Consider the following 24296-nt stretch of genomic DNA (forward strand, 5'->3'; position numbering starts at 1 on the left):
GTCTATTTGAAGGACATTTTAGAAAAAGACAACATTACTCCAAAAATAAAATGATGAATAAAAGAGTAATGAAGTAAAGCTCATTGAACCTCTCGCATTGTAGCGCTCCGGTGTAGAAACATCTGAATCAGCACGATTGGATAAGCAAAATGTATTGAAGCTTAGATATAGAGTTATGCGGTGTATTAACATTTCGTTGAGACTAGACGAGTAAGATTTTATATCAGTTACATTATAAAAATTATTGACGCCTCGGTAATAGTCCTTCCAGTGCAAATAATGACACGAAATTTAACGACATCCAGATACTAGAGATCACATTGCATCAAAACCAACATCCATTTTATAAGACATAAGCTTCAAGCAATCAAGGAACAATAACTGCACTTCATTCACTCTATATGAAATAATATTAAAAAGTTAAACACAAAACATATAATACTGAATAAAAATTAGTACTACAATCATACATTTATGTATCGTAGAAAAATATCGTTGACACGTAAAATATAAGTTAACCGCAAAAGTTTAACTTACGATTGCCGTTTCCTAACTTCCGATCCACAAACAGCACTCGAGTAATTGAGGAAATAAATCCAAGCTCACATTTTCTACCGCCTCCGCAACATAACATTTATATTCACTTGCCTTTTGCCGTGTTATGCGCTATTAATTCAAAATAACTTTGAAAGTATAACAGGTAACCTGGTATTCCAGATCCATATACGGATCTGAGAATAATAACCGAAACCAATGCTATTATTTCAGTAAAAAGAAAAGTAGAGAAACAAAAGATGTAGACTGACCGTGGACTATTTATAATCTCAGTTCATAGCATCATTAGTACTTCACGGCCTCTTCATTATGGACGGTGTATTGTTATTCGCTATTTTAATATTTCACTTGCCCAGAATCTCAAAATAAAAATACGACAAAAGGAAATGTCAGAATACACTTAATTAAATGTTGTTGACTATGTTGAATTTTGTATGCGTATAAAATTGTGGATCTCTAGATATGCACGAGAGGATGTTGCCTGGAAAATGTAGTTTAGGTTAACTTTAGGCCTCTAATTGTGTAAGAGGAGGAGTTATTAATTCTAAGTTTACGAGAGTTATTTCCATAACTCCCAAATCGGACGAAATCAATGGACGTAACTTAACAAAGGGGTCAAAGTAGTTTCAAAAATGTTTGTGCAACTTATGAAAAAAGATAGTGGATTATAATGATAGAACTTCATTTTGGCTTCACATATGGTGCCAGAATTGTATGAAAAGCTTTACCCGGTACCCTTCAAAGGAAATGACTAAAATTTTTAATCCGTTCCAATGAATATATTTTTAGATCCAAGTATGCTAGCAATCACTGAGCTAAATTATTCATTTTTTAATCAAATAGATACAAACCGAACAGATACAAGGAATTGTCATAAACGACCGCTGACTGCGTAATCTTTATTCACCCTAAGCATGTTGATTGTAGAAATGTTTTCCTTGACAACCTGTTTCCTCGCACAGCGGGCTGTGGTTCCAACTTCCAAGCTCGTTCTGTAGATCGTCGTACATTTTTCTCAAAGTTCGAACACCCGAATGACTCACTATGCGTCCTTCACCTCACTGCCTTCATTCGTCATGCGAATTCAATAGTCTCCTCTACGTTGGTTTGCGGCTGACAAAAACCCACACTTACTTCTATTTTCTTCGTTTATTATTTTACCATAACACATAAAGTTTTGATATTTAACGCTATTGTGTTTTTTTGAAGTGAAAACTTCATTAGCCGCTTTGGTCTCTTTTTGGTAAAATCTTCTCACGGGCTCACGTCATCGTCATCATCATCACGAAATTTAATAAATTTTGTGAAAAGTTGAATATGTTTATACTGTGCATTGTTGGAATAGAGTTTTTGTTTGATTAATATATTATTGAAAATAAGAGTTAGAAATAAGTTGAAATAACCAATTTAATTGTTTTTAAACATTATAAAATTTCAGTACTTAAAGTTGCAAGTTACTCTACAGGTGCCAAGTTTTTTTGTCTAAGAGAACACACACCTCCCAAATTGTTGCATATTGTTCTTTGTAGAAGTTGACTGGAGAGTTATGACTCTATCGACTAAGAAGTTATTTCGATAGAGCCTGGAGGCGATAGTGTAAACATTTGAGGGTTGAATACTTGCGTTCTTGTCGACACAAATTGTTACCCTTCTCAAAACACAACAGACACCATACGTTAGTTTACCCTCTTCAGCCGAATCTTAACATAGTCTTCCGAACTGTCAAGGAAGCCAACGTTTGTTCATCTTGTAAATGAAAACACTTAAAGCGAGCGAACGTCTGTATAAACATAATAATCCGTAACTCGGAAATCAATTCGCTCGCTCTTTTGTTATTGAATGATGCAAATTAAAAAGAAATTAATAATATTCTAGATCACAACACAAGAGTAGACTCAATTGTTTATCAAAATTGTTATTATAAAGTAAAAATATGTACAAGTTATTTCTATCACAAATCTCAGGCAAAACCTTCTTCAGTGATGTTTTCACATTAATTTTGAAGTTTACTCTCTATTCCCAAACAAAACAAAAACGCCACTCACTACCATAAAAATATACGCTTGCGAAAGAGATAAAGTTGGTATCTGTTGTAACAACCAACTATGAGTTTAATTAATGGGTAACCGTATTACCGGATATAAACGCCCTACAAAACTCTTTGAAGGAGTAATAGCCAGTAATAAAAAACATTTATAATTCAAGGACATAAACAAAGACGGCAGTAACGTTGACGCACGTTCATTATGCAAATTCTCTGTAGAAACTAGAAACGCTCGTATTTCATTCAATAAAGTCACTTTCATAATATTATTAACAGCGCTATAAGTACCTATGTGCATGTTTAACAATAAATATTGCACATAATATACGAGTAAAAAGTATTTTACGCTAAGAAAATATAAAGCACAAGTTTGTTTTTTTAAATTGTTATTTTTAAGAGATGTACTACACTTGTGGGATTAAATATATAAATAATTTGTATCAAATGCGGGTATCGAACCCGCGCCTGTCGGGGTACGGCCCCAGTGCTCTTTACCAACTATCCGAAAAACTTGGTATGTTTGTTCAACTCTAGGGTTATGCTGCTCTCGAAGCAAACAAAAAACACAAAACTTGTGCTCACGAAATAATTAATGCTGCAAGACCACGGTCCTTCCTGTCCCCACTGATAGTAGGACTCGGTGCAATGCTTCATAAAAAGTACGGGTCAAGAGATCTCCTGGAGGTGTTATCAAGCATCTGTCCTTCAAGACCCACCGCAAATCGTCCTGGAAGATTCTTTAAACCAATGGGTTCGGGACAATATTCGTGATGTAAACATAGACACAATTGATGGCTCCAACACGTGGCATGCTATGGAAGGGTGCACCTCAAGAGTCGACGGTTCGAATTCCGCATCATCAATAAATTTAGTACAACTTAAATTTGTATTTTATTGACTGCCTTTTAGCCAAAAAATCTATAAGTAATAATATAGTATTTATTTCTCAAGCAAGCATGCCTCTACTAGTTGAAACCTAATATCGCCTCCACGGAGGTATTAAAGCAAGTATAAAGCCGAGCAAAACTTTTCACCTAAACTAAGTTAACATGATAACAACGTGACAAGGCACTCGATATTAAAAGGATCAACGTGTAACGCGCGCCGTAAACATTCCCGTCACGTGTTCCGCGCTCATTTCACTAATTGGACAACGTCCCTTCGTAGTTCGTAATGACAGAAGATTCGCGTGACGCGCGACTTCTAACGCGCTACAAATAGTAGGCAAGGTCGAGAAGACCCCACATTGACCTTGTCAGTCACTCGGTGGAAAACTGTTTTTGACGCAGGGTTAACGTCCTGATTTCATTCAACGTACAAATCACTTCAATATGTTCTGCTTTAGGTTGGGTTTACTAAATTTCGACAATAAACAACGTTTCATTCAAATTACTTCGGAAGAGATGAGAAGTTCTTATATCACAAAGGCCATAGCCATGTATTACACAAACAAACATTGTATCTATCTAACCTTAACAAAATAACCCTGATTAGCTTCTCTGGACATCCAACAAGGATTATTAATGCTCGCTTCTTCTGAGACGATGAAAGCTCTAGTAAAACTTTGGAGTTGGAGAGTTGAATTGTGGACTAGTGTCAACAAAAGACTAGTAGTAGTAAGTAGCAAGGGCAAGTTTAGTAAAAAGAATAATTAAATAATTAACAGAAATAATATTCACTTCTTAATTAATTCGCAAACATACAAAAGCTTCACAATAATTAGGTAATTAAAATTATATTAATTCAGAAAAAAACGTTAAAGATATAAATTTTGTTAAGCAATCAATTAAGTATGCACTTCATATCAACAATAGCAGACAAAACAGAAGTTGTGACTTATATACTTAGTACTTTAAACACTATTAACATAATTCGTGTATGAAGTTACCAGCTAAGGAATGTTTTTTGCCATAATATTTTCTAGGAAGTTGTCGTAGAGTCATAACTACGTGGATGAAGGAAATAGATTTATGGATCCTCCGATAGATAAAACGAATGAGCCAACTGAGAAACCCGTCGCCTGATTGTAATTAGTGTTAAACTCCGCTCGAGCAACCTTGCAGCACGGCAACAAAATAACTGAATATACCTCTGCAAAACTCCGTAAAACGAGGAAGTTATCTAGAGAGATGAAAGCCAAGTTACATATTTATTGGAAAGCTGACTACAAAACAAATAAAATGGATTGAGTCAACTATTACGTGGCTAAGATATAAGCTGATGATGACAGCCCCAACACCAACATTACGCCCAACACGTTTGCATACACAACTAATGACGTATTGCAAATTCGTACACTCGTGTACGTTGCATCGGGTGTTGCAAGGCACGCATAACAACAGCTTTCGAAAGTATGTCAAGATTGCAATAGCGGCGTCCGCGTCGACTCGCTCCACAAAGCGAGAAGTGCAACACATCAAAACCTTTATGAAAAGTGGGCCTTCATCTAAAAAATTTAAAGTAATTATCATTATCTTTGTTGCATCACCGCTAATTTTTATGTGTACAGAGCAGTATGTTTTTCTTTACTATACTATTATAGTTTTTGTATTTGTAGAAAAAAAAATCTAAGCAAGAAGACGTGGTCGATGACGTCATTAGTAATCTCATGATACGAAATCCCTATTCAGGAAAACTTACTTCGATTACATGGTTATTTGCTCTATGTAATATATTATTAAAGTTAAGTAAAACTTATCAGTGCATCAATTAGGCAAACTTAGATTAAGATACAGATATAAGTAGCATGCTCTGCATTACAAGAGCACGCTTGGTATAATTTGTATACGTCAAAATATTTATATCACCATCACTTCTCAGTCCAACCTTTAACAGATTAATAAATGTACTTCAAACAAAGATTAAAAGATGAAGATAATAATTAGTACGCCCTGCCCATAACAATGCAGTGCCGCCGCTGAGGATATTTGAAAAACCTGAAAATTCTGAGCGGTATGTACAATTACGCTCGTCAACTTGAGACATAACATGTTAAGTCTCATTGGCCCAATAATTTCACTAGCTACAGCGCCCTTCAGACAGAAACACAAAAATGTTTGCACATTACTGTTTCACGGCAGAAATAGGCGCCGTTATGGTACCCATAATCTAGCCGGCATCGTAGAAATCGTTAATCTACAAAAACGACTGCCAAATGTTAAAAATATTAATTTCTATGTGTGGATGAAGGCGCAAAGCACTGTGATTTTATTAGTATCAACCTGAACCATAAATGTGGACCATTCAATATCATTAATATAGATTTATATTCATTAGACATGACAAAGACGCAAATATGGACCATAATAGACTAGTACGTAGCCAAACAGACGCTATTGTCAATCCTGGCCGTATGCCACCTACGCGATACAATAGCCTCAATCATATTCGTAACCAAATTCAAAATAACAACTTTACCATCAACAATAACACCAAAACCACAAACCACTACAATCATTAAAAACTGAACAAAACATAACCGCGAACGTACAAACATACGCCAACGGCAATGTGATATTATAATTGTATAGCCGTGTAGTACTTAATAATTTACTTGGAAAGTTTTTACGTATTGTATTTACGAAACAATCAGCATCTATTGTTTCGTCAGCGGCTCATGAATAACACCCACAGTCACAGAGCCAGGTAAGAATAGAAGCAAGCCCGTGATTGATGGCCAAGATACGTCGCGCGTCAATCTGTTACCACATCGATTTACTGAATCTGTGCTGAACCACGAGTAATGCTCCTCTCCTCAAGAGTGTGGGATCTTGTTCCAAACTAAAGACTTATACATCATTTCCTTATGAGTGTTATAACGAGCGCCCAGATCAACTGATCCAAAATTTTGATGAATTTCACTTGAATGACCAAGACGGGAGCATTCGGGAAATTATTAGTTATGGGAAAGCTACTGAAAGAACAGTATCAAGTATAACGAAATATTCTACTGCAAAGAAATTAGAAAATACAGTAACAGATCAGGGCTTATTAGAGAACATATTATTGTATACAATAATTAGGTTTTAATGAAATAAATAAGAAATAATAAATTATACATGCTTATGAAGTTCCTGTCCAATAAGTTATAACTGAATAGTGTATTAAATCAAGTATTAAAGAAACACGTAGTACAATTAATGTTATAAAGTCATTGAATGTTGATAGGTTGAGATATTCAAACAACCGGTTTTTGAATTGATGTCATATTCCAAGACTGACCTCAAAGCTATCGTGCTCGCCTCTGTTATTACTTCACCGATGTTTAAGAACAAATACCGCGTCATTGGAAATAATTCCTCCCGGCGCAAACGTATGGTGGCTTCGTAATCTAATGGAAATAATTACTCCTATGAATTACAAGAAATGCCTGCACGGATATCGCATGGCGTTTCTTGCTATGTATAAACTGTATCAATTGGGAAAGTTAAATGATAATAAACTGCAACAACTATAAAATCATTAGTTTTAATTGTTTTTAACCGTATTGTTATACTTTTCGCTTTCTTGTTAAACTTTGATTCTCAGAACGAGATAGATAAAATATAGAAAATAAAAAAATATGGAACCATTTACCTGAATTTGTGTGCACAATAACACTAAACACACAAAAAGCCTCAAGAATAATGATTGATGAGCTCATTGGAAAAATTGATGAATTGCTGCTTTATGTGTATACTGATCCGAGACGATATCTTCACTTATAAGAATTCAAATTACGAGATCATAATAAGTTGACCGAGATTTCTCCATCAGCGGTAATGTTATTTTATGGTGACTTCAATATAAACGCTATTCATGTACGCACTTGATGTAACAACCAGCATTAACTTTCTATCAATTTATCGCATCACCAGACGGTTAAACAAATATAGATATCTACAGATAGAGATAAATTACTACCTTCTACTGTCAGTAATTAGCTGGCAATAATCTGAAGCTGTCCCAATATACCCGATAAGTCAGATAAGGCCTTATATTAGGACGCGTGAATTGAAATTTCCATACAAACTTCTAATCGCTGGTAAGCTATACGTCGTCCCATTGACAGACAGCGTGACGGATAAGGTGAGTAGCCGTCGATAAGTTTATTGGGACAGAAAAGTCAACGATAGTTACGATTTTTATCTCAAATAAGAGATAGACTGAATATTGGGAACGGCCGTTAGAATTCATTAAACTGACTTTTTGACCGAGGACTAGTTATTAGTGTGAATTTGACAGTTTAAACTTAACTAGGTACTATATAATAGTTTAATGTTGCGTTTCTGATAATAAACACAATATGACAACGCAATAAACAGGTACTCGTACAATGTATGCCAAGTTTTCTAGTATTGAAATAGATTATTGAGAACTTACAAGTATCACATTATAATATAATACAAAACTAACCTTTAAATATGATCCGTAATATTTGGTGACGTATGGACTGTCACATTGGGACAGCACCATGATCTCCTGCTGTATGTCCTCAATTTCATCTTCCGCTTCCTCGAGGTCGATTATTTTGATGGCGACCACTTGCTGCGTCCGGTTGTCGACGCCCTTGAATACCTCGCCGAAGGAACCCTTGCCAATCTTCTCTTGTTTCGTGAAGATTAGCTCCGGGTCGACCTTCTGTGGGAAACGAGATGAACTTTAAAACAATAAAAGGACAACCAATAAACTAACTAATCTTGAATTTTTTTTCTCTCGTCTTTTGAACAAACGCTTAGACATCCTATGGAGAAAATTTGAATAAGATTCTAATATTATATTATCAGTGTGCATTATTTTGGGCTTTGCCACAGACGGGCTATTTATTTGTGCAGATTGTGTGGATACCTAAATAAAAGCATTGATGTAATTAAGAAATCTTTCGCGAAGGATTCCTCATAAAATCTGTTTAGAGATCCCGGATAGATATTCTCTTTAACGGTTCTATTCAATGGAATAAATACACAGACTACAGATAGCTTTTTATACAGTAAACAACCAAGTGGAATGCATAATTAATATTGGAATATCATTTCCATAAAACAAGAAACAAGAAAATGAAACTTGAGATCAAGATGATTATTTATGAACGTATTCAAGTTTCCGTGGAAATTCTTAACAAGAATATTTTACCACGACAGTAAATGAATGCTAGGAAACATAATTCGATAGTGTTAGTTAAACTAAGGTTCAATAAAATAAAAAAGTTTATAACGTAAATAGCAGCTTTACTTTTAATCATAGCCATGAATAAGTTATAAATCCTTAGTTACTTAAAAATACTACAAATATATACTATAATTGAAGTCTAAGTGATGTTTTTGAATTTTACCCCTGGTTAGCTAACGTGCGTTAGGTTAGCTTGGTTAGGTTTAAAACAATTTTTAGAAAATAGTTTGTATTAGGTATATTTATGTAATGTATAATATGTTTATGTATTTGAGTGTAACTATCTTCGCTTTATGTTATACATTTATTACATATTACATGTATCGTAAATATAATTAATAAAAGTTATAGTAATAATAATAAAAGTTACTGGTCGGTTCTTCTAAACACGTTCAGCTTTATACATATCAAAAATGTATCAAAGGACTAATAACCACATACGTAATACAAATGTTTATTTAACTTACGGGTTTTGTATAATAACCACATTACAATAGTTACTTGCGGGTTTTGCAGAAATGTCATTATTTTTAGTCCAGTCTGATGTTAAGAAGTGTCACGAGGAATGAATGAATGTACTAAATTTCTAAATAATTATAGCCTAAGAGTACCAGAAATAATTACACGTAAGTCAATTACTTCACGTTGTCCTCCACTTCGTCGAACGATCCTAGGTACCCCAGTCCCATGGATTTATGTTAAATTTGAAATCTTATAGCGGAGCTGATATTGACATATTTGCTAATTCCTAAGCCAAATTCCGCCAAGACCATTTGCACCAACATTAGTAATCTTTAATAATGTTAAAATTAATAAATCAATGTAACTGTGTACCTACTCATTTATTAATATTAAAAAAACTGTTACTTCTTAATTTATTCTGTATAATATGTCAAAATTAATCACTACATTTGGTCCTAGTTCTTCTTTTTATATTTGTGTGTATTATTGTGATTCTAAATAAACCTTATAAATAAATAAATACTCTTTCTTTCTAAAGTAATCTCTCGTATTTCGTATGAGACTTTAGACAAGAGCTGCTCTGCATTCAAAACTGTACTCGTGTGTGAAAGGGAAATCAAGATCCGCGACCTTTTGCTATTCGGCTGACATTGTTGCTGAGAGTCAAGGCTTTAAATTCACATGAATGCAACGTTCTGTTTTATACATAATGGCAACGTTAAAATACTGCTAAATGATTTCAAACCATAAGTCAGCTAGAAGTTACGAAATAAAATAGAAGATAATTTGATTTTAGTAAACTGTAAGTTTAGATTACATTAAGCGGAAACTAGAACTACATATTTTATATGGTAGGTAAGATAAACCCGATCAAACTGGAGATTTATACTTTTAGACTCTTAATAATGATAAATGAGTAAATTTAAGTTCGCCGCTCTTAAAATATTATTTAGTCGGCAAACTTGCAAGTTAAGTCAACGTGCATTCACAATTCACATGGCCTCATAAAAGTATTTACTACGAGTAAATTGTGATAGCACTTTTCAAAGCACGTGGATCATTTTATCAGGTTTAGGCGGCGCGAGACATGGCAAGAGGAACGTGAGCCGACTCGAAAATGATACAAAATTGGGTGCATATTGCGATATCCATCAATGAGGGTCCTAATCTTTTAAGAAGCATCTTTAGCCATCGAAGAGTTATTTTCTAGTATTATTATGTCCATAATGTGTAAATTTTTATCGAGTGCTCATTTTATCTACACAACAGTTTCAAATTGAACAGCTTTAATTGTAGAGTGGCCATAAATTCTCCTCGCACTTAATTTTTACGACGTAATCTTAATAAAATGTATAATATATATTTATAGAAGTATCATCAATAAATAAAAACGAATCCTTTTCGAAATGACTACCTTTAAGGTATAATGCAGGCTTTAATAATCTGTCTGGCCACGAATCTATGGATTTACACAGTGTTTCCATTGAAAATTCAGCCACTGCTTGTTCTAGATGTCTAAAGCCACTAGATGTCAGCCTGTCCTTTAGCGCAGGCCATGACTTCTAAATTTGATCATAATTTGCAGTCCAAGTAGTTCACATCTGGGCTAAAAGAAGGCCAGTCTTCAGCTCCTAGAAAGGCCGGAACGTTGAGTACCAGCCAAGCTTGGGAAGTACGTGCCTTGTTGTTGTTGTTAGTTCAAAATTCAACGGCTCCTTACACACTTTGTGCAAGGCACAACCAAACTCTATGTTCTTTAACACCCCATTCCATTATTGCTATTTAATATTAACCCCGATAAAAATATGTGAAATGGCGGAAGGTAATCAAGTTTCTAACATAACAAACACCTACCAAAATTGACATGTAGTTTTAAGTTGTAACAATATTTATGGCTGGGCTAGTTATTCGAGTACTTAGGCATTGACAACTCGAATCCAAAGTACATTAGTTGGAAAATATTATATTCATACGTTAATTGAAGTTTTGGAAAAGGTAGATTAGGGCTTGATGCTAGTTAAACCAGTGAAATTTGTCACGACTGTGTCAGATGGTGAGCTGTAATATTTGCCTGCTCCATTGATTATGAATTGGTTCTGATAGTAGTTTTAAGGAAGTGATACATTCTAGTTTGTGTGTAAATAACATATGATACTTGATATTATTCTTATTGTTTTACTTTAAATAGCACTTCTATTTGTATCTTAGATAATTTACACGTCTTGATAGAGTCTCTTGCTGTTAGACAAACGATAAAAACAGGCCAGGTTTAATACTTTAGTGTTCGTGTATTGCTCAAAATAGAGGTTATCTCTAAACTCAATTTTTTTTGTCTTTTTCACAGCTGTCAATCTATCGAGACGTATAAACGATCTGTTTATTTGTATGTTGTCTTTTTAATTCGTGTGCTTTGTAAGACTCTATTATCTCTCACACTATCGCTCGCTTTAGGTGCCGGTACATAAAATTCTGTTCAATATTCAATATCACATTTTAGTTACATAATCTATACTGAACAAATGTTGTCTCTTTTGTTGGGTTTAGGGATTTGTCGAAACATACACCTGACTCCTCTGGCGTTCAGAGTATGGGCGGCGTTACATACCATGAGGTGACAGGTGACGTTTATTCAACTAACAACTCAAGAAATATACAAACATATCAAACAAGTAGTACTTATGAGGCGACACTATTATAAACTATATAAACTGACTCGATTTCGTGCAATGAACTTTAAAAAAATAATCTATATTATAGCAAGACAATATAGTATTTTCCATAGTTATATTGGTAGATTAGATGAGTAAGCCGATTTCCGTCAACTACGAATTTGTAATTTATTAGAAATAGGGGAAATTAGCGAATAGTTTAACTTTAATTACTACATGTCTAGCTCATATCACTTCGGGTGACTAATAATTCACTACTTCATTATGTTTGATAAATACGCGATAGTGATAATTACAACATATATATTATGATTATATTTACAAGTAACATTGGACAAATATTAAAAAGAGTTGATATCAAAAAACCGAATATATGTATGTGTTAATACGCTCAGAAATCGACAAAATAAAAAACAATCTACATCTACCTTCTTAATCACTGAAATTCACGCACTGCCTATTTTCACGAAGCATGATTCCTATTCTGAAAGGTTTTCCATTTACTGAATGAAATTAAATATTTATTATACCTTATTAGATCGCACAGTAATTCTTCTTCTAGATTATGTTTGCCAACTGGTAAAAAATAGAATATTTTTCAGAGATATAATAATCCAAACTACTATCCACTATCAGCGACGATTTGAAGGAACGTGAACTTATTACATTTCTTATTGCTTATAAATGTCTATGATAACTAATAGATTAGTAATACTTTCATATAACTTAGGTCCTAAAGAATCAAAGAGATTTTACAAAAAAATAAACAATTTTAACTGTTGGTTCTTCATAATTACGGAATACGAATTTTCGTAATAATATTATATATTAACATAGATACGTTAGCCTACGTCATAATGTGTAAACGTGTTATGTTGTATCTACAACTCGGTTAAGTCTAGATAGTAAGGCCTATGTTGGACGTGGTTAACACTTCGAACAAACGTCATGTTTCGAAAATCAAACGAACTATTTAAAAACAATTTTGTGTTTAAGATACTATTACGTAATTGACTTTCTTAATAATACCACAGATTGGGGATGGAGCGACCGTCCTTAGACTATTACTAGATATATCATCTGGATCTACCATATGGATGTGAGTTGTTCCTTTACAGTGTGGTTTTCAAGGAACTTTATATACCACGCACAACATAGCTCTGGAATGAACTTACTTGCGCGTTGTTTCCAGGACGATCCGACATGGGTACCTTGATAAAAAGCGCGTACACCTTTCTAAAAGACCGACAGAGCTCCTGTGTGTTCTGTGGTGTGTGGTGTGGCAAGAGAATGCGGGCGACGGTGATCAGTGAGACAGATAGATCAGTTGACCCGTACACTCGTTTGTACTTCTCTTCCATGAAAAAACCATACATCTAAACATTCGCATTAGTACCTCACGTGGGTAAAATAAAAAATGGTTAGCACAATTTGTTTAATTACAGTTATTGATTTCTTTCAGCCTAATATCACTGAATCAAAAAAATCTTGTCAGTGTCAAGATTTCTGGGCGATTTATATAGTACGTTCAGGAAATTGTTTGCAAAATAAACAAATTTTAGCAAAATTCTTTATCTCAATTGCAATAAAGAGTTATAAGGAAATGTAACTATATAATTAATGAGTTTTTGTGAACTACTTGTTCAAATATGAGAAGGTAGGACTACAGTTAGTTGCGATAAGACGTAATAATTCTATTAGTACAATAAATTTTATGGATGATTACACTTACATTTATATTTAAAGAGCCACTTACAAATAAAACATATCTATATGACCAACACGCCCTTTTATTAAGACAGTAAATATACTACTACAAAGCGTATATATTACACAAGATAGATAACTCGGTAACTATGATTTTTTAATAAAATTTCGTGACAGTAAAATTTATTATATAATAGCCTGAGGAAGGTCGCTCTATGCCCAGTCTGTGGTGTTATTGACAATGTCAAACTTTGTCATGAGACCGAAACGAATGAAGACTTATCGGCTATCCAATTGGACTTCAAAACAATCAAGGGTATAAAATTACAATCTTTTAATGCGACATAAGAGAAGACATCCCATGTATTGAACAAATACAAATTCAATATCAGCAAAGAATTTCGGAGAATGGAACTATTGCGAAACAAAGCAAACGCTCAAAACAATATCTTTAATGAGATCCAGATTACTTCAAAAAATATAATTGAAAACGAGTCTAAATGAAGAAGAAAAATGAACAAAAGGTTTATCGGTAAGGGTGGCCCGGATTGAGTTTGTTCAGTATTACACAGGGAATGGAAATCAACCCGGGCACTATTTTATCAGCAACTGTCGACCAGCAATATTGGTTATTGCGGAATTGCTTTGATATCACATTTCTTTGTTTATCGTTGTACATTTCAAATTTTAACAAGTAGCAGTTGATTGCTTTAGCAAAAATCTTTCATATCATTATCTCAAGATAAAGAGATGACTAATATTATTATTGAAGTAATACTTCTTTTGGCGCGTTACGAAAAACATATCAAAATAAATTTTTACAATGCGCGCGCAAACCGACACCAAAATTCGACATCTTCACGTTAATTGGTAGATTAGACCATTTGCATCATACTTCAGGTACCATAAGCCTCTTGTAACTCATATGTCATTAGGCATATGTGTTAACCACAACCAAAGGACGGGAACTAAATAAATTTCAATATGTACCTATATGTTGTGAAATAAGAAAAAATCTATGTAATAATTGTATAAAAATAATTTTTTGATATTTAAATAAACGTTATTTAACAAAATTTAATTTCAATTTTCAAATTTTAATATCTTCTTTACTGCAATATTATTCTTTCTACAAATGTAAAATAGCACGAGTTTAACAATTGTTAATATAAGTAAAAGTTTCATAGACAATCCCTTTTTATATTAGAGCTGGCAAACGGACAGGTGGCTTTTCTGACATAAAAAACCAGCCGCCCATGGACATCAATCAGCAGTTGCCGGCCTTTGAAATGGGGTAATGCTCGAGACTTGCAGATCCCTAAGTCGTATCGGTTCAGGAACACAGCAACCGGCACATGATTCTACAAGAGTTTCAAATAAAACGCATGGTTGTGGAATGCCAGAAAAAAAGCCAGACATCAATATGCGCGTGGAATTTCGCATTTTGACTAACGTCAATAACTGTCTGGTGGTAAAACTCGGCTTCTGAACAATTCTTCTAAGCACTATCGTGATATATGCGCTAGAAGAGAAGAAGAGAACCCCACATCTCTACGCAACTCTAAAGAATGATGCCGTTCTGAGATGACTTAATCGTCGATGACTCGGGCCGCTCTTCGTTGTGTGCGGTCAAATGGAGAAACTGATACGGGACAAACCAGAACTGTATTTCATGTGAGACCGAATTTGCGACTAATATGATTGCAGGCGGAGGTGCTATACTGTGTCACCTTATTTAGAGGTCAATTTGGTCTTCTCTTCTGTAACTCGATATAAAAACGCCAAGTATTCTAATACAGATGGTAACAATGAGAAGAGTGTTCTCAAATCGATTACATAATAAAATAGCACACTTAAATTAGTAGTTTATCATATAAATTAATAATTCTTGATATATATTAATGGTTTTAAGTTCCATGTAAAAAAATCATCACGCAAAACCCAAGTATATTTGTATGATATGAACGTGCGGTAAAATTTTGTAATTCGTAATATATTGTGGGTTGCAACATCGGTTTCATAACGATATAACAACAATCATTAGTAAATTTAAATCAACGGCCAGTTGAATTGCTTAATTTTCGTCGCTATGTGCTAAGAATGCGTTTTGCGTTTGTTGTACAGTATCTTTATCGAAGTCCATTTTTGAGCAATGTCAAATGATGTTCAAATATATATATATATATATTAACGAGTTTAGCGGTTCTAAGAAAAACAATGACAATTGTATGTACATCAGCGATAGGATATATATTATGCTAGTCTATACGCTATTGCACAGTTGCATGAATCTGAATAAGGACAATATTATGTCTTCGATTTCATTTCAATCAGTTTACAAATAAAAAAATGTATATCAAAATAATGATTTTGGGGCCTTCACGGACAAATTTTACCTAGTCATTAATAAAAGTAATGAATGAATCCTGTCTCGAGGAATGCTGTATTGTACGTAATAACAGCTATAAGTTATAACATGACAGAAGCCGCATACCTCGTGTGAATATTAGAAACGCGTTTCGTGTCGGGTGACGCGTGCGCATTCGACATCCGACACGCATACCTATCGCAATACAAGGAAATTAAATTCATTGTTACACCCAGTCAAGCACACCGATGAATTCCTGGTTAAAAAATGTCTTAGAATATCAATCAGCCTGACTTACATTCGAGACGTTATTGCGATTTTGCGAAGGTCGGTGTGGTGCCGGGCGGGCGGGTTGCGGTGGAACTTTCACCTGTCTCCGATCAAACGAAGACACATTGGTACCGGTCCAGCCCCGACGACCCGGGCCGCTGGTCGCGTGCGGCAGCGAGTATGACGACTGCGGCCGGAAGTATCTCGCGCTGGGTCCGGATAGTACAGGCCCGGCCGGACCCCGCTGTTGCGCAGGACCGGGCGGCCCTTGAGCGTAATGGTAATGCGTCGGACTGGGCACTGCTGTACTCCACATCATTAAACAGCGATCACACACACACCAATTATAAATCACAATTCACCTCATAACACCGATATCAACCGCGTACTGACACATAACACCAAACAACCGCGTGTCTTATCACCGTGAACTGATAAAATCAATAATTAGCTGAATAATTTATTATTTGATTAAATGATAGTATACACTTGCTACGAACTAAAGTGGCGAGCGAACAGAATCACTGGTTGTCGCGCAAAGACTACTCATATCGCGGACCCAACGACCGTATCACCGTCAACACCGGACGAGCGAAACGCGCTAGGAATTAATTTGGGTATCGGTGAACAATTGTGTGCACAAAAAGGTCACCGATGAAGCACAACTAATTCAGGCGTGTGTTTGTTTAGAGAAATTGCGGTCACCGTAGCCATTAAGAGTAACAAAGTTTTAAAATTAAAACAATGACTTCAATGGTCGAAAATTGTAGGTTGAACAAACACCGTGGTTTAAATATAGGTTAACAACAAAGAGAAGCATGTACTCTAAGTTCGCGGCACTGTACATTACAACCCGATGGGAAATCCGAGAACCACTAGAGCGTTCCACTCGGCCGAACACTTGAGAGAAATCAGTCCCAACACGACATATCCATAGTGATGGATGGCGTGTGAGTAACAACGCATTTCACTGTAGACTGGTATTGTGCTGTAAGTGGTGTGGCGTTCCACATGGACCGTCCTGGCATTGCATTACAATTTTTCGCAAGGGAGTGCGGGGGACGCAGCAGTCTGTGCGCGGGCGTCGAACGGAGAACGGCTCCAACCAAGCGTGCAGTACCAGCTGCCGACTCGCTCGAGGCGGTTACGAGTATATCAACAGAAACAAACAATATGCACTACAAATAAACACATTATTAGAATAAAGTTAACAAATGCCTGTCGCGCTATCGGATATAGTCAGTGTAACGGTATTTTGCGGTGAAACTCACAATAACTCGAGTTAAAAGGGAAAGTTTATAGCATTTGCTATAAAGAAGGAGATGATTATAGAGATGAATATAATATTACAAAGTTATTTAGAATGGCCTAAAACACGTCTAACTTAAAACAACACAAGTTTGACAAACAAAGCCAAGTAACTCATTTTGTCTCGTCAAATAGCGCGACACCGAGTCACACAAAGGCATCACAAACTTTCGGTCGCCCGCTCAACTTCGTCGAGACGCTGAATAACAAGCGAATTAGTATTCCGTCTACGACGCATCGTGGCACTGGCAATGTCGAAGACAATTCTGAGGAGTCACCGGCCTCAGGACCGTGCGGGGAATATCGACTTGCAGTTCGCTGACACCCCCGACGTTTAAGGCAACGCATCGAATCCCCATAACCGTACGACATTGGTCAACGTGACCCACAAACATTATTCGGTTTCAATGTTATGGTCTGCGATCCGTTACGCCCATTTTGAGAGCTCGATTACAAAAACTAATCGAAATCAAAATCAGTAAGTAATAGAATGACTGCAGAAATATAAATAAATCAGGTGTAGGAACCTTAGAATATGATTAAAGCAGTAACTATTTTGTATTTATGTGCTTTTCTAATATAAAATTTTTGTTACAAATAATTTATAATAAAAGTAAGTAAACACAACGATCAAAAATTTATTGAATTTAAATTATGTGTTAATTGTTTATCGTCAGATAAAGGTATAAAAAGTAATTGCAAAACTCGTAAGCACAATTTCGTAACTAGCCAATGATCTTCATTTCACAACAAGATAAAGATAACAAATTATCATGATTCATGACATTCTTTGCTCTATCTATAGCGGGAGATAACATACTTATCGCAGGTAGTAAAACATTTTCATAAATCAAAAACTACAAACATAAATTTAATGCCCAAGTCAATCTACGCAGGGAAGCGAAGATTTTCCTAAGAAAATTAAAAAGATAGTGTAATAGAAATTGTACTAGATAATTCACACAAAAGTGGAATAGGCAGAAATTTCGGAAGCTTTAAAGCGAGTATAAACAGAGGCAGCTGAATACCTGCACACAGTTTGCCAACAGTTGTTTCAGAGCATAAATCGTCTAAACACGGTCGTTCCAAAATTTATCGCCACAACTCTTGTATTCACTATACTGTTCTGTACTGGGCACTACGGCTTTTGCCATAAAATACATTGTTACGGGAGAGACATAAAGGACAATTGAAACTTAAAGTACATAGAATACTGTTCTGATTTACCGCGTCCATTCGACGTGCTTTTATTCCACGATTAATCTATATATATAAAAGAGAATGTATGTTCCCTAATAACTCCTTAACTATTCGACCGATCTCAATGAAATCTTTTGTAATAGATTCGTTGAAGCTCAAGGAAAGTTTACATATATAATTTATATGGCAAAACAACGTTTGCCAGGTCAGCTAGTATATAATATCCGTTGTACATACACATAAGGACATACCTATGAGTTCTATTTTCGCTACTGCTACAATACAAAATGTTTGAGATGTTAAGAGTAGAGTTGAGTACTCATACGAACTTTTAAACAATTAACAACGTTTCGTATCAGTTTTCATATCATCACGGCTGCCTCCTGCAGACAGGGGCAGAGTTGAGGTATATCCATTTGCTGTTTTCTAACATACATCAATTGGTCTTTGCTGGCCGCTTTTTAATACGTCTCCGATCTGTATGTGGTGTTCACTTCCATGAACAATCTTTCAATTATATGTGCAAGATACTCTATTATTTTATTCAACTTTATAAAATTGTCACAAGTATAAGTTATTGTACCAACAGAAATAGCAATAACATAAAATTAAAAGTCACTCACGCCTGTTGCGCTATTGTCGCGGATGTACACGACATAACATTAGCGACACATCGGAAACGCATCAAGCGAGCGACGGACGGAGGCGAGAGATCGCAATATCCGAAATACCGGGGCGCTGCAATTGCAGTTTAATTGAAGATATTAAAGATCATACGGAGTTTCGTCTACAACTTGGCACATAAAATGTTTTCTGTTTTAAGAATGATGTGAGTGGTAAGTGGTGTCTGAAGATGAAGGTTTTTAACCAGTACGTGTTGCCAGTGATGAAATACGAAAGAACGCAGATGTGGTCGTTAACTTTAGGCCTCATGAGGAAGATCTGGCTAAGCTATGATTGGAGATCGAATCAGAAATGAGGAGATGGTTGCGAGACTGAAGTGGCAGTAGGCAGGGCACATAGCTCGACTGACAGAGGGCCGTTGGGCTTTCGAGTGGCGACCCCGTACTGGAAGACGTAGTATTGGTAGAACCCACAAGATGGACCGACGATCTGGTCAATATGAGTGCAGCGCAGGACCGATTGTCATGGCGATCTTTGTGGGAGGCCAGCAGTGGACTTCTTCCGGCTAAAAAGGATGAGTGGTGAGTGGAGTTTGTTGAATGTTCTTCTCATGATCTCTCCTTTTTTTGGACATATTAAATGATGATGAACTAACGATTCAAAAGTTATAAATATTGAATTCAATGATAATGATAATCGCGAACATTATAGAGATAAAAAGTTGTAAAGCTCGTTTTAAAACTTCGTACGATCAGTATGACGTGCTGCAAATACGGAAACGACGCAATAATTTCACCAAACTCGATATACTTACCTTAAAAGCAATAGATCCAATGTTTTTTTCATTATAAGTAAGAATTTGTAATTCATTATAAAAATATTTTTTCATCTAATATTTTCAAAATAAATTTTATATTTAGAAATAATGAAGCTTTATTATCTTCTTTGTTATATATCTTTTCAAGCAAAAATATCTGCACAACAACGATATTCCTATTAACTTGCATGGCTCGTTTAAAGAAAAACAAATATACATACATGAAACCATATTTAGGTACAAAATATATAAATAAATGCGATTATGATTATGACTGGAATAATAATTGGATACTTAATATGTAAGTAAGCTAGTGTTCCTAATCATGCCATCATATTTATTTTCAATTTAGGAATCAAGAGAATTAACTCCAATCATGTAACGAAATTTAATTATCGCAACGCTATCATAACTTCAAGAATTTTCAATTATCTCTTAAAAGCCGTTCGCGCTCATTAATGTTAATTTGATGCTTAAATCACAAACTTTGTCTGACACTGAATTCAACTCTATAACGATTCAATTAATTTCTGGAAGATTTATATCAGCCCTTTTAATTTCAGATAAAATACAATATTTTTGCTGCGTTCCAGTATAAGATGAAAACCTTTGTTCCTTGAGTATAAAGAACATTCCAACCGCTTTCTGTAAGCTTTTGGGCATTATTTACTGTGCCAGCCTGTCTGATATGATAGGGAATTTGCGAAAAACAAATATGAAAAATTTCGTTAAAGAATGCGTCCTACAACAGATTAATGTCAGTAATCCTCTCACTTATGGAGAGCATAAAGCTAAAATATTTTATAAATTCAAAACCAAACTATTGCTCAGACAAAACACATAATAGAATAGAAATAAAACGTTTCTGAATTCTGCTTGCAAGTCTTATTAAGAGCACTCGATAATTCAACGTGGATCGTTGTGCAGTGAATGCGGAGGCAATGGTCCGAAGCAAGCATACCCACCTTGAGGTTCACAAGAAAAGAGGAATCGATGCAATTCACGTACATTCATTTAAACTGTAACAAAAGTGAACAACAACAAGTTGCCATGCTACGAGGTAAACTTATTAAGTGTCTGCTCTTCTACAGTTTAGGCACGCTATATTTGGTTTATTACATGAACATATATTAGAGATATTTTAAAATTCACATAAATTATTAAAATTTACTAACTCTTCCGAATAGTTTATAACAATCATATCATCATCATCATCATTATATCCGGCGATCTTGACTAGATCGTCGGTCCATCTTGTGGGGGGCCTACTAACACAGCGTCTTTACCCCTTTAGCCCCAACGGCCATCTGTCTGTCGAACTATGTGTAACGTTTTTCTTAATCAAAGTATAGCGATCATCTTATGTCAACAATAACGCGGTCGGGAACAGTGTACAGTCCCACGACTAACGACTCACACTTAGTCACATACTTCCTTCCGGCAGATAGTTCTATTGGTATTGTATATATCGTGACAACTTTTACAGCAGCACCTAGTATCTTTGTCATGTAATTGAGCAATTGCAAAACCAACATAAATTTACAAAACTAATTCCATTTATCAATCCATATAATGTACCATCTATACGTACTAATAATTATTATAAAGCTGAATAATTTATAATTCGTTTCTTTGGGGTTTCTCTCGCTTATATCTTTTACTAGTCGAATATAAATAATTACTTTCTATATTATAGACAGATTCATGAAGAATAATATGGCTATTAACATTCGGCTAATATGTAGGGTATTGAAGTAAGTATGAGGAAAAGTGCTACCAAACTACTATATCTCTAAAAAGCTTTAGCTGCAGATTAAAACCTGGCTGAACATGTGAACACTGACTAATAATGTAATACTTACATTATGCTGACTAACTTCTTTATATTATTGTTAAAAAAAGGGGCACACCTTAAGTAGGGGAATGTGGGGGGAAACCGGATAGCGGGTAAATCCGGACAGTTGGTATTTTACTACTGCACGTAAAGCTGTCACATTTTGGCTTGTGAAACAATACTCGCGATCGCTTACTCACAATACTACTATTGCGGTTGCAAATGGCGGAGATGGTAAAACTGCAGCGCGTGCGTCTATTAATTTAAATTTAAAATAAAGGTAATTAATCTATTTTTTCCATTTTTTTACGAATAATCATCATTAACCTATTCTCAATAGGCTTTAAACACCATTGATGTAAGCAAAAACATAAAGTGATAGTTATTAAAATTTCAAACATGGTACCTGTGGGGTACAAGCTAACGGGGTGATTTCGGCTATCCGGTTTCACCCTGCTCGACTCGACACATAAGTATTGTGTACCTATATATTTTTATTTTCCATTACTTTTAATATTCTTTTTCTTTTTAGAGAGCCTCAACATTGCTATTGGATGGTGCTCCACTAGGTACAGTAGCTGTATCCAAGTGGTATACAACATATTTTCTCAGAATGGATGCGTCACTTAATTGGTTCTGTTAAGCCAAGTAAAGATGATCCTGTACTTCAAGTCATAAATGGACACGTTACTTACACTAAGAACTTGGAAGCTATTGAGTTAGCTCGTGCTGATAGTGTTATAATGCTGTGCTTGCCACCTCACTGCACGCATCGTTTACAGCCGATGTTGGTTTTATCAGGCCTTTGAGCACGTTTTACAGTTGTGACTCAATTTCAAATAGCAAATTTCTTTGGAACAGCTTATAAACGTGCTGCAACGATGCAAAATGCAGCTTCTGCGTTTTCCAAAACCGTAATTTGCCCCACATTTTCACGGATGCAGATTTTGCACTATCACAGTCAACAGAAATACCACTAAGATCAACCACACATAAAACTACCCAGGATCCACTGCCTCGAGAAAGAACGCCGTCCTCGTCAACAGGAACATCTACAGATGGACAAACACTGCTCTCAGACTCAGCTTCACCGGTCTCTTATTTCTCCTAGGGGTATTATGCCAATTCCTCACATTACAAAAAGCAAAAGGCTATCGGCGTGACGAAGGGTAACCGCTGTTTTGACTGAATCGCCATATAAAAATCAATTGGTGGAAAAGACGACGCCATCGATTAATAAGATTCAGGTAAAGGTTGCGGGAAGAAGTCGGGTGAAGAAAACTGCCAAGAAGATTCCAAGTGTTATAGTGTGGGGCAAAAACTACAGTATAACTAAGTCCAGAGATGAATGGTACTAATGTACAGCCTGTCTTGTCAAAGGGCTCACGAAGGTTGTGTTAATTTGTCTCAGCAGGAATTATTATTTTTTGCGAATAATTTAAATATTTTATATTATTGATGGTATCTGTGTTCGCCCCTTTAATATTAATGACCTATCCGGTTAGACCCATAGGTATGGGGTGAAATTGGAAATATATTTTTTGTATATCAAAGTATTGTTAACTATATACTTAAAGACTTATGATGTTAAAGAAAAATATATAGATACTAATTTATGGCGTCTTTGTCTTAACTATCCGGTGTCCCCCCACATTCCCCTACTACCAATAAATACTATGAACAGAAATCTAATAGCATAATGCTATCAGAATATGCACCATAATTTTCGTTGTATTCCAATAAAATCCGTTTTTTTATCTCTCAAAATCAAAGAGCAACTTAATAATTGGTAATAATAAAATAACACTATCAAAGTGGCCATCAACAAGATCGACAGGACGGGTGCGGGTGGCAATAATTGAGAGAGTGACATCAGCTATGTTAAAGTAAACACGTCACTAATTCTAAGTAAATATTGAGACGTATCAATATAGTTTGATGTACACAATATGTACCTACCTTGATATTTTATCTGACCCGTCATCTTGTACGGAAACATGGACATGACAGGCTGCCGATGGATAGGACGATGGAGTTTTATCCAAGATAGAGAGAAATATAAACCTCAATATTTAGTTATAGAAATTAAATGAATGGTTTTTTATGACTAAATAACCATAACTTAGTGATTAAAAATCTTTTCTAGGAATGAGCCAAGGTTTAAGTTGCTCAGCTTAGAGATACCCACGTTCCTTGAAGGGAGAGTATGCTCAAGTTTGGATCGTACCTAGGTCGTATCGCTTCGGGAGTTGCTTTGCGAGAAAAGAAGTATCTTGAGAATGACGAGGTTT

The 24296-nt window shown here is 35.4% G+C and overlaps 1 protein-coding gene across 3 annotated transcripts in view; it reads right to left on the reverse strand.

Annotated features, from left to right (window-relative positions):
* LOC126979967 (serine/threonine-protein kinase 26) overlaps nucleotides 1–24296 on the reverse strand; it is a 127611-nt gene that overhangs the window by 82571 nt on the left and 20744 nt on the right. For 2 of the 3 annotated variants that reach the window (XM_050829571.1, XM_050829572.1), the window contains exons 1-2: nucleotides 16251–17165; nucleotides 7994–8218 (exon numbers count right to left, since the gene is read on the reverse strand). In XM_050829571.1, coding sequence (XP_050685528.1) covers nucleotides 7994–8218; nucleotides 16251–16541 — 516 coding nt within the window. In that variant the 5' untranslated portion in view covers nucleotides 16542–17165. Of the gene's footprint in view, nucleotides 1–7993; nucleotides 8219–16250; nucleotides 17166–24296 lie in introns of those variants that run through there. The other variant, XM_050829574.1, reaches the window with a different exon arrangement.

This window comes from Leptidea sinapis, chromosome 4 (genome assembly GCF_905404315.1).
Source record: "Leptidea sinapis chromosome 4, ilLepSina1.1, whole genome shotgun sequence".
NCBI lineage: Eukaryota > Metazoa > Arthropoda > Insecta > Lepidoptera > Pieridae > Leptidea > Leptidea sinapis.